Source organism: Lissotriton vulgaris, chromosome 5 (genome assembly GCF_964263255.1).
Source record: "Lissotriton vulgaris chromosome 5, aLisVul1.2, whole genome shotgun sequence".
Taxonomy (NCBI): domain Eukaryota; kingdom Metazoa; phylum Chordata; class Amphibia; order Caudata; family Salamandridae; genus Lissotriton; species Lissotriton vulgaris.
The window spans coordinates 1,826,458,093-1,826,470,328 of record NC_141693.1 but is presented as its reverse complement, the minus strand read 5'-3'; the positions used below and the strand labels follow the sequence as shown (position 1 = coordinate 1,826,470,328).

The window sequence follows — 12,236 nt, the reverse complement described above, 5'->3', positions numbered from 1 at the left end:
CTCCTGCCTGTGTCCTCATCCTCCCCTGCATGTGACCCCACCCTCCCCTGCCTGTGTCCCCACATTCCCCTGCCTGTGTCCCCACACTCCCTTGCTTGTGTCTTCACACTTCCCTGCTTCGTGATTGCGAGCCGGCGTGTTTTTCCATATTCTCCACTGCGTTTCTAGCCTGTTTTTCTGCCTCTCACACTGGTGATTCTGTACACTCCATCCCGGGCGGTGACCTTCGGACACGGGTTCAGCCGGAGTGTAAGCTTTGTGCAGGGGCCGGGGGAGGGGGCCTGGGCTCCTATGAATGCAAGAGATGTGCACCTAGTCTGCTGACCTCCCGGTGACTCCTCGCCGCTATGAATTATTGATGAGCTAAGCTGGCGCTGCTCTCCTCAGTATGCAAACCCCATTATACTGTTAAAATGGCGATTTAATCGTTTAGAATAGCTTTGCTTTTTTTCCAACTCATTTGCGCTCCTTCCTTTTCATTTGATTCTTCTAATTAAATCATTTCACAGATTGTAATCACTTTTAGCAGAGCAACATAAAAACACAGAACGCATCGAAATCCTTATTAAATATAAAAAAAATCGAAGGACAATTAGATGGCTTCCATTGTTGATTTTTTCGTTTTTGCTTTCTTTTTACTCCAGTTTCGGTTAACAGCAAAAAACATCAACGAAGCAGGTTCGGTTGACGAATCCTGTAAACACGTAACGCTGACATTTCTAGCAAAGCATTCATACTCGACCCTTTCGAGTGAGTGTTCGGCGGAGGGGACGTCACCAGTGCTGCTTCAGTCACAGTTTTGATCTAGTGATCTCACATGTTCCGTGTATGTTTATATAAATTCGAATTCGGGGGTCTGTTTCCTGTTGTTGTGGTTACATGGATGCATGGATTTCTTTATCTGCAGCAACACATATACGCAGAAATACGTTCACTCACAAGTGCATTTACATAACGATAGATATTTGTATATACACTCCTTCATACACATGCAACACTATTGTTCTAGTCTCGTCTGTGTTATATTTTTCGTATTTCTTTTACACGGGTGAAAATATTACAGCGACACTTTTAGTGAAAAATATATATGTCCACACACCCACTCTCACACACATCTCAGGCTTATATAAAACGACTTAACGGAAGGGGGGCGCCGTCTTGTTGCATTTATTGTAGTATATAATGTGACGCATGGGATAATGAAGAAGTGTAGTACATGGTGGGACAGTATGTGAATTGTAATATATATTGCAGTATGCAGGGTGGTTAGATGAGCTTCTGAACCATCATGAGCAGACAGAGCACAGCGGTTTATACTGTAGGGCGTGGGATACGCAGCACTGCGCCATGCAGCATGTTGTTCCATATATAGTTTAGTATATAGGACACCGTGGGTGTAGTTCCGTGTAAAAGATTTCAGACATTTTTATATTGTCTTGCTAATCGATATTGCAGTGTATATTGTAGCACGCAGGACATGGCCCCAGGTCGGATATTCCAATAAATATTGTAGTTTATATGACATGGCGGAGTGTTGAATATTGCAACTTGTCTTGTAGGATGCCCGAAATTACAATATATAGTAAATGACCTAATAATATGCCGCTTTTTGTCTGTATATGTGTCTGTGTGTGTGTGTGTATGTGTGTGTGTGTGTGTGTGTATAGTATGGAGGAAATTACAGCATGTTAGGCAGTGCACAATATACTGTCCGATTTGGAACGTGGTGGAATGCTGCTTATTGCTATATGTATAGGCAGCATGCCGACCATTACATATACATATTCTAGTATGAAGGATACGCAAAGAGAACTTTGCAGTATATATTGCAGCCTACAGGTAAGGCTCATATGCCGCATATTGAAGTATATATAATATCATGCAGCACATGGTAGTACGCCAGAGATATTGTAGCATGGATATTGAAGCATGCAGGAAGGGTCATATGCCGCATATTGAAGTATGTATACTAGCATGCAGCACATGGTAATACGCCGGATATTGAAGCATGGATATTGCAGCATATTAAAGTATATATATATATATATATATATATATATATATATTAGCATGCAGCACATGGTAGAACGCCGGATATTGAAGCATGGATATTGCAGCATGCAGGAAGGGTCATATGCCGCATATTGAAGTATATATATATAATAGCATGCAGCACATGGTAGTACGCCAGAGATATTGGAGCATGGATATTGCAGTATGCAGGAAGGGTCATATGCCGCATATTGAAGTATATATAATATCATGCAGCACATGGTCGTACGCCGGATATTGTAGCATGGATATTGCACCATGCAGGAAGGGTCATATGCCGCATATTGAAGTATGCATACTAGCATGCAGCACATGGTAGTACGCCAGATATTGAAGCATGGATATTGCAGCATGCAGGGAGGGTCATATGCCGCATATTGAAGTATATTTATAATAGCATGCAGCACATGGTAGTACGCCAGAGATATTGGAGCATGGATATTGCAGTATGCAGGAAGGGTCATATGCCGCATATTGAAGTATATATAATATCATGCAGCACATGGTCGTACGCCGGATATTGTAGCATGGATATTGCACCATGCAGGAAGGGTCATATGCCGCATATTGAAGTATGCATACTAGCATGCAGCACATGGTAGTACGCCAGATATTGAAGCATGGATATTGCAGCATGCAGGGAGGGTCATATGCCGCATATTGAAGTATATTTATAATAGCATGCAGCACATGGTAGTACGCCAGAGATATTGTAGCATGGATATTGAAGCATGCAGGAAGGGTCATATGCCGCATATTGAAGTATATACAATATCATGCAGCACATGGTAGTACGCCAGAGAATATTGTAGCATGGATATTGCACCATATTGAAGTATGTATACTAGCATGCAGCACATGGCAGTACGCCGGATAGTGAAGCATGGATATTGCAGCATATTAAAGTATATATATTAGCATGCAGCACATAGTAGAACGCCGGCTATTGAAGCATAGATATTGCAGCATGCAGGAAGGGTCACATGCCGCATATTGAAGTATATATATTAGCATGCAGCACATGATAGAACGCCGGATATTGAAGCATAGATATTGCAGCGTGCAGGAAGGGTCACATGCCGCATATTGAAGAATATATATTAGCATGCAGCACATGATAGAACGCCGGATATTGAAGCATAGATATTGCAGAATGCAGGTAAGGCTCACATGCCGCATATTGAAGTATATATATATTAGCATGCAGCACATGGTAGAACGCCGGATATTAAAGCATAGATATTGTAGCATGCAGGAAGGGTCATATGCCGCATATTGAAGTATATATATTAGCATGCAGCACATGGTAGAACGCCGGATATTAAAGCATAGATATTGTAGCATGCAGGTAAGGCAGATATGCCGCACATTGAAGTATGTATAATAGCCTGCAGCACATGGTAGTACCCCGGATATTGAAACATAGCTATTGCAGCATGCGGGAGATGCTCATATGGAGTGTGTATATATAGTAGCACACAGTCCCTCGGATACGAGCAGTACCCGATAGTATACCCTATATGTGTTAGACCATGTAGGTGTCGCTTATGTTTGTTAACCGGCACGTTGGACGCTGCGATTCATATACTGCAGCACGCAGACCGTGCTCTGCATATTGAACTATATATAGTTGCATCTAGGACGTTGTAGTACGCTAGATAGATAGAAAGAGAGAGAGAGACAGAGAGATATATATAGATAGAGAGATAGATAGATAGATAGATCGAGAGAGAGATAGATAGAGATAGAGAGAGAGATAGATAGAAATAGCGATAGAGATAGAGATAGAGATAGATAGATAGAGATATAGAGATATATATATATATATATATATAGAGATAGAGAGATAGATAGATAGATAGTAGTTCGCCGGATATGACATGCCCTCGGATAGTGTGCAGGAGTATGTCGGACACTACAGGAGTGCTTGTAATCCGAAGGTACTCCAGTAATGATTACAGATGTGGTGCATTCGTCTCGTGATCGATCTGGCACTGACTCCTCGGGCTTGTAACCCGATGAACCCGCAGAGCACACTGCCCGGGCAGGAAGCCCTGTGCTTTACCAGAAGTCGGGGTGCGCTCTTCCCAGATGCAATTGAAGCTGTTGTGGAGTAAGTTTCCCGCAGGAACCACAGGGCAGACCTTTTCAGTACATTTAATCCCAACTCCGGCAAAGCGAGAAGACGACCTGTTAAGAGAAGCAGTAGCAGATGCCTGGCGGAAACCCTTTTAGTAATAAAACCCGCTGCAATCGATGCAGCCGGCAGCAGGCCTGCTTCGCAGTCCCATGTGAACTTTTACCCATGCGGGGCTGGGAGGGGTGAGGAAGAGGGCAGAGGCGGACTGTGGCCCTCCTGCGCTCTCTGGAGCAGCATGGGGGCCCCCAAAAATGTCCCAGCTTATATTTACCATTAAGGAATACCCCCAAAGTGTCCCGCTCAGTTCACAGCTGGGTGTGCCCCTTTCCAGAGAGGGCCCAGACTATCGTCAGCCACGAACTGTCGGCAGTAAAGATTAACAAGTGAATACTCTAGTGTCTGAATCCGTACCTGCCCCTAGCAGGAGGAGTACCATCAGACGCAAAGTGTCTCTGCCTGTCGGTCTGTCAGTCCCTGTGAGCCTCGCTGCCTCTAGCTTTCTGTAACTAGCTGCCACCCTGGCAAGATTTTTCCTGTCTTGACTCAGGCAACTTGTTACAGTTATAAGACTCACAAATAAAGAATACATACTTAACTCTTCTCCCTTGAAATCAGTCTTTTACTTTTTATTAATTCCTATCTGCCCACCACACTGCTTGCCTTCTACTGCTATTTTGTTTCTTCATTTTTATCTAGGTTGCCTTCTGTATTTCTTCTCTCTTGTACTCGTCTATCTATCGGATTACACGTCTAGTTCTCTGGTTATCTATCTGTATATCCAGCTCTGTCTACTCTCGCTCCATCTACCCCTCAGGCCCCTTGCTTGCTCCACATATTTCTTGATCTCCCCAGCCCTGTTTATGACTTCACCCTCTCTCCTCCTGTTTCTGTTTGTGAATGTGCCCAGAGCATCCACCCATCCTATGTGTCCCTCTGCCTATCAGACCTATGTACGTGTGTGTCTGTACCCCCACCCCTTTACCAATCTAGCCTGCCTGTCTCTTCTCTATCTACCAACCTATCTACCTTTCTTCACCTTTCTTCCTGTGCCGTTTATCTGTCGGCCTGCAGCCCCGTGGCTCTCAGCAGTGCAGGGCCCGCGCTCTGTGTGCATGTGCCTGCCTGCACACCCCTGTATTGAAAGATGGGCTGTGCTTGGCTGAGGCAGCGAGTGGGAGCGATGGTTGCAGCATTTCCAGCCCCCTGCGCCTCCGTGAACTCCTCGTGAACTGTGCCTGCTATTGAGACCCTGGCCCCCCATTCTGCCGCGTCCTTGCCAAGCCCGCAAAGGCAAGGTCATGCGGGGTGCTATCTGAGACCACCCGAGACAATGCCGCGGGGCCGGCCTCCCGATAGTAGCCTCACACTAGAATCTAAAGGGGGAAGCCCTGGCAGGCAGGTAGCAATGTCTGCAATCAAGCGCCTTTGCGGTCCTGGCAACTCAGAGGCGCTCTGCAGTGAGCCCAGATCACTGGCATACTCCTGAGAGAGCAGAGTGGCACGAGGAAGGGGGCTCCACGGATGGCTGCTAGGCTGACCCCTGAAAACATTTCCAAAACGCACTTTAGAAGAGCAGGGCGAGTTTACACAGCTTCACCCTGGGTTACCACGTCAGATCAAAACAAGCTCTTTGCAGAAGTAAACTTTAGAGGGGGGTTAAGAGCCGAGCACCTGCCCAGCTGCAAGGGTTTGAAGTGGGGGTCTGTTTGACTAATGAAGAGACAAATGACTGCGCTCTCCATCCCGCGTTGAACCTTCCCTCCTAAGGCCCACAGACAGGAATGCTGCAGTCTGTCCCCGCGCCCACATCTTACATTTATGCCAGCACGCACGATGGTGTAAGCCCCCACAAAAGCCGTCGCTGGGACTTTACACACAAAGCACTCAGGAATCGCCAGCAAGAACAGATACAATGCGCCGAGTAGAGAGAGCGGCAGCCCCTTGCACACCGCTTGTAAAGGGCGTGAAATAATAGAAAATGTCTTTCGGGTTAGTTGTCAGTGTAACTATAGACTAGCATGCTTTCAATTTTCCGAAGTTCGTGCGACTCGTTTACTTAAGCAGTAGCCAGAATGCCTCTTAAAAGAGACCCCCGTCTGCGGTACCAACCTGGTGCCAGGGCCGGCCGGGCACAGTCAACATAAAGATGTGAAATTGCCCAAAAATGGATATCCTGAACACATGCACGGGTGCGGCACTCATAACGGCGTCATATCAAGGTGACCTTTTGCACGTTAGCCGTCTGTGCAAAATGTGATTCATCGGAGCCTTCTTAAAGGCGGGCGGGTACAGTTGTCCTGGGTTCAAAAACCCCAAACGGATGAAACCTGTAAAAAAATGCTCCATAATGCAGAATCCTGCGGCCAGCTAAGAGGCGCATTGCATTGTAAGCCACCGCCCCTCCCCCTCGGAACACAGCTGCGGATCGCCGAGACTTGCAAGGTTTGAAAAGAGAATCAAATATATTTCTGCTGGACTTACTGTACGCGGCCCGCGGTGCGGCGTCGGCGGCCCTGAGCCTCGCCTCGCCTCGGCTGAAGCAGTCCATGCTGCAGTCCCTGCCGCTCGTCTGGGAAAGTGCTCGCCCGTCCCTGCCCCTTTACACGCCAAGGCAAGCAGTTAAAGTGTCACTTAACATTCTAGAGATTGTGAAATATATTGTACATTGTCAACTCCCCAAAACCATAAAACTAACTTTATGGTCCTCACGTGACTTTTGAGAGCCAGTGAGGGGTATCTATCTGAGCCCTGGCCGATTTTTACGAGCTAACTTCTCGATAAAACCCTATCCATTTGACATCTAAATGTCATAGCCACTTTTGGTATAGTTTGGCGTTGCTAAAATATCAGAAGCGAGAAAGCTCGGGGCCGGAGCCGCCAGGGCGCCTCGAAACCTCCCCGAAATCACTTGTTTCTGGAGGAGCCGCAAAGTTGGTAAGTTTCTATGATTGCAACTTTTGTTTATGTGAGAATGCCGCGCTGGATCTGTTGCTCTAAATAGCTGGGCTTTTCGAGAGCAGGGCGGGGTGCTGGTGCGGGACTTTCTTGCCACTTCGAAGGGTTCGCCCGAGGGGCGGCCTTACGTGGAGCCAGAGACCCAGCGCATTACACATGTTTATGGAGAAGTAAAAAGGAGATTTACATTGGGAAAAACAAGCTAAAAACGGATTGTTGGGGACATTTTTGTGTGCTTTTCTATCTTCACGAGGACGTCATCCCATGAACTGAGAGGTCTGAGAAAGTTCTTTTAGGTCTAGGCCCAGGCCCCGGATGTGCCTAAACGTCTCTCTGGCAAATTCTGCTATTTTTTTGCGTTTTCAATTTCGTGCTATATACTAAGGGTGACAGTGTTCTCCAAGGTCGTGCTTCGGACAATTTTCGAGCGGACAACATCCGAACTGGACTCAACAAAGCAGACACGCGCAATCAGTGACACTGGGACAGATTCTGCCAGCAGTCCTCCCTCGTGACATTTTTAACACTACGATCAGAGCAACAAGGCCCCCCCGGAACCGCCCCCCACTCCGTGCAGACCAAAGTGGAATATCGTCTACAGGCAGTAAAGGATCCAGTGCGTTATTTTTAATTTTTTTATTACATTTTTTTAAACTTCCAATAGAACTACAAACATATACAAAAAGCATCTTAGCCAACAGACATGACAAATGCCATATAATTATTACACGTCACATTTCATCCACTCTGCTCCACGTCCTTCCAGCTTCTTCTTGGTCAGGAGGCTGTTGTCCAATATTTACAAACCTCGGGACTCCGCGAAGCTACTCGGACCCTGCGCTTATCGCTTCAGTCCATGAACGAGGCCGGAGCTCTCTGGGACACAACGAAAGCCTGAACTGCACTTGGGACTAAATTCACAGACTTGACAATTGAAATGACAGGGGAATGGGCACGAGCATTTTACGCCATTTTTTTCTTTCTTTGCCAGAGCAGTGCAGGGACATTTTCCCTCCACCTCCAAACTTTTCAGGGGTGGGCGAGAGAAGTCCGAAGCTGTAAACTTAAATAACATTAAAAAAGAAGGCGGGTTGGTTCCGCGTTCATAAATAAATTACCACATTTAAGAGTTTTGAATAAACATGCGAACTTTCCGGAGGCTTCAAACATAGACCACAAAAGCACATACATTGAGAACATCACGGGCATTTTAGGGGTGTCTGGGAGGAGGGTATAGGAAGGGGGCAAAACAAGAAATAAAATAACATGAAAACAATATGTGTGTTCGCAGTACCACACTAGATGTCCCCAAATATCAAGGTCATGCCAGAAGATGCCTCCAACACAGTCCTGTGGCTGAGGAGTGGCTGCCGTCTCGGCGCTGGGAGTCCCGGCTGGCACTTTAGGGCTGGAAGGCGCTGCTGGCCGTGGCCAGGCTCATGCTCTTGAGCTTGTTGTCCTTCTTCCACTTCATGCGCCGGTTCTGGAACCAGATCTTGATCTGCCGCTCGGACAGGCACAGGGCGTGGGCGATCTCGATGCGCCGCCGCCGGGTCAGGTACCGGTTGAAGTGGAACTCCTTCTCCAGCTCCAGCGTCTGGTAGCGGGTGTAGGCGGTGCGTGCCCTCTTGCCATCTGGACCTGTCATATCTCCCAATACACAACAAGAGCCCGGTTACTAATTTTATAAAAACAGAACGACAAGTACGCGCATTACAGGCAGGGAGAGGGGGGCAGATACGTGCATCACCCGCGGGGCACTTAGGTAGCGCCCTGGGCAGGGGCAGAAAGCGTGCAGCACCTACAGAGCACTTGGGCAGGGCTCTGGGCAGGGGCAGAGAGCATGGAGCACCTGCAGGGCACTCAGGCCTGGCTCTGAGCAGGGGCAGAAAGCGTGCAGCACCCCCAGGAACTTGGGCTGAGCCCTGTGCATGGGGCAGAAAGCGTGCAGCACCTACAGGGCACTTGGACAGGGGCAGAAAGCGTGCAGCAGCTACACGGCACTGGGGCAGGGGCAGAAAGCGTGCAGCACTTGGGCAGGACTCTGGGCAGAGAGCTCGCTGCACCACCGGGCACTTAGGCAGAACTCTGGGACGGGGCAGAAAGCGTGCAGCATCTGCAGGGCTCTGGGCAGGGGCAGGGAGCTCGCTGCACCTCTGGGCGCTTAGGCAGAGCTCTGGGAAGGGGCAGAAAGCGTGCAGCATCTGCAGGGCTCTGGGCAGGGGCAGGGAGCTCGCTGCACCTCTGGGCGCTTAGGCAGAGCTCTGGGAAGGGGCAGAAAGCGTGCAGCATCTGCAGGGCTCTGGGCAGGGAGCTCGCTGCACCTCTGGGCGCTTAGGCAGAGCTCTGGGAAGGGGCAGAAAGCGTGCAGCATCTGCAGGGCTCTGGGCAGGGGCAGAGAGCTCGCTGCACCTCTTGGCACTCAGACAGGGTTCTGGGAGAGGGGCAGGAAGCGTGCAACGCCTGCGGGGCAGTCAGACAGGGCTCTGGACAGTGGCAGAGAGCTGCCAGCATCTCTGGCCACTTAAGCAGAGCCCTGGGCACGGGCAGAAAGTGGCTCTGGGCAGGGCAGAGAGCTCGCTGCACCTCCTGGCTAGATAGGGCTCTGGGAGAGGGGCAGAAAGCGTGCAGCGCCTGCAGGGCTCTCAAACGGGGCTCACGTCGTCTGCGGGGCACTCCTTGCTGCCTTCACGGTTTAAATAATTTCCAGAGCAGCCGATTTAATTCTTACACCTAGCAAGAAATGCCAAACCAACCCCGTCAGTGGATTTTGTTTAGCTGGTCCATTTTAGTGTGCATATCAGTGCCCCCTACTTTAAACAAAGGTTTACGCACAATAAATAAAGTGTAACGCTTCACCTTTGCTGTAGTAAGACTGAGTAAAACCATGGGAAATATGAACTAACACTGTCGCGAAAAATAATGAATTCCAGCAGCCTTTGAATTAGCCGTGGCTAGCCGCCATCTCAACATAGCAGTAAACTACAAACATTTAAGGCATCTTCCAGCGCTCACCCGGGGGATACAAGCGGGGCTGGACCACCACTGGGCGAATTCAGCGGGGCGCAGGGAGGAAAACATGACATTTGCTTCACAGTTACAAGAAATGAAAGAGCAGTACCGTGGCTGATGTGAAGTTTCCGCATCCAGGGGAAGATCTGCGGCGCTTGTCCGTCCGGGGAGGCGGCCGAGGGGTTGCTGGGGGGCTCTGTCGGCGCCCTGCTGCTCCGGGGGGTGCCCTCCTCCGCCTCCGAGGAGGCGCTCGTCTCCTCGAGTTCCGTGAAGTGGCTGGAGCTGCCGGGTGTCGCCTGCTCGGACGGGGGGGACGCGGAGGAGGAGGGCGTCTGCTTGCTGTTGGAGCAGGGCAAGGGCTCTGGCGAGGACAGGGAGCAGCTGGGCGCCTGCCTGAACCTGCCCTCCTGGGCGGCCGGGGGGGCCGAGGCGAAGCCGCGGGAGCTGTCTCCCACCGCCCCGAAGTGGCCGGAAGAGGCTTGCCGGTTGACTGTGAGGTCCATGCCATTGTAGTTATAGCCATACGAGCTGGAGTGCATGCTGCCCGAGTCCCTGTACGAGCCGTTCATGGCGCTGCCAGTCCCATAATTTAGCAACTGATATTCGGGGCCATTCGCATAGCGCCCCGAGAGCGAGTTCACAAAATAAGAGCTCATTTGGGTTATTTTGGAGGCCTTGATTTGTGGATCGTAGTCGTTATAACCCTTCTGCTTCGGGATTTATGACGAATTCATGAATTATAGCCCAAGCACTGTACTTCGTTTTGCTATGTATGCGGCCAGATATGGGGGGTGGGGGTGCGCGCCGCCGAGTCACGTGCCTTTGTTGACCAGTCGTAAATTCTCACTGATGACCTCAAGAGGTAATTCATGCTCTATGGTTACAAATAGTGACGATCTGAGAATCGTTAGGCCCCAGTCAATGCGAGATTTCCAAAAAAAGAGAGAGAGAGATGGGGTTCGTTGTTGGCGAAGCGCGCCATCTACTGGGGAAAAGGTGAAGGGCAGGCCTGGAAGAGTCTGGCGAAGTACCCAACCTCTCTCTTGAAGCTCGCACAGGCATGCCTGCGTGTGAAAATATGTATTTGTATGTACGGATGAGTACGGACACACGTCTGTGTGCACTTAAAAGATGTGCGCATGCACATGTTTTTATAGATACTTGTATATAAACCATGTTCAAATGTATACGGATGTATATATGTAGATGGTTGCGTCTACCCATATATTGGAAAGTAATCTACACGAAGATGATAAAAATGAAAGTATATCTGAAAAAGCATAGCCACATATAAAAGTGTCTCTACATAGAATATTAACACTCACGTATGTATCTTTCTATTGAACGATCGGTTTTCGTGGCACTGTCATACACGTTACATGTTACAACATGTTACAACGCACACACATAGGCACAGGCCGGTATGTGTGTTTCCTTCTGCTTTTGATGCCCTTTGAGCAGAGAAATAACCCCTTTTCGACATTGCCTTGGGTACCAGGGGACTCGTTTTCTGCTAGTTGGGTAATGCTTTGAAGGAAACATAAATCCCTAGTGATGGTGACACTGGAAAGTGGGCGAGGGAATAGATATCCTGAGGTGGTCGTCCACGGGTGTCCTTTGGCGCCTTCGAAGCAATCTTAGGTCCCCAGCCTGAACAGCACGGCTAAAAGGACATAAAATGAGGATCGGTGCGGCCGGTCTCGACACTCCCACCGCCCGGCCAAGGCTCAAGGATTGGGAAGACCTTCCCCAGATCCGTGCACGACTCGGGCACTTCCAGTTTCCCTGGCACGTCAGACATAAAAGGTGCCCATAAATGAGCTGACCCCTTATCTGCAGCCGTGGAGACGGCCGAGTCTTCAGAGGCCGCCCTACCCCCCCCCCCCCCCGCTTTTAAGTGCGGCAGACAGTTGTTTCTGGGCCTCTGTGGCGATAATTGTGTTACTTTGGCCAGTGCGCTAAAAGAATGTGCAAATATCCGCTTTCAAGAGGTAGTCGCTCCGAAAGTGACAACTTTTAAATAACGGTGTCTAAAAGCATCGGTGGCACCGGCTTTTTTTAGGGGGTGGGGAGGGGA

The 12,236-nt window shown here is 49.2% G+C and overlaps 2 protein-coding genes across 5 annotated transcripts in view; both read right to left on the bottom strand.

Annotated features, from left to right (window-relative positions):
- Positions 1-12,236, bottom strand: part of HOXB3 (homeobox B3) — a 69,452-nt gene that overhangs the window by 44,547 nt on the left and 12,669 nt on the right. Inside the window, exon 1 of one of the 4 annotated variants that reach the window (XM_086924256.1) lies at positions 6,674-6,808. The exons of the other annotated variants lie outside the window; for them this stretch is intronic. The gene's annotated coding sequence lies outside the window, so the exon portion shown is untranslated. Of the gene's footprint in view, positions 1-6,673; positions 6,809-12,236 lie in introns of those variants that run through there. 4 annotated transcript variants of the gene reach the window in all.
- On the bottom strand, positions 7,769-11,059 carry HOXB5 (homeobox B5). The gene is made up of 2 exons (XM_086924263.1): positions 10,269-11,059; positions 7,769-8,797 (listed from the first exon to the last, which is right to left on the bottom strand). Exons 1-2 carry the CDS (start codon positions 10,813-10,815, stop codon positions 8,550-8,552), a joined length of 795 nt encoding a protein of 264 aa, XP_086780389.1. The 5' UTR covers positions 10,816-11,059; the 3' UTR covers positions 7,769-8,549.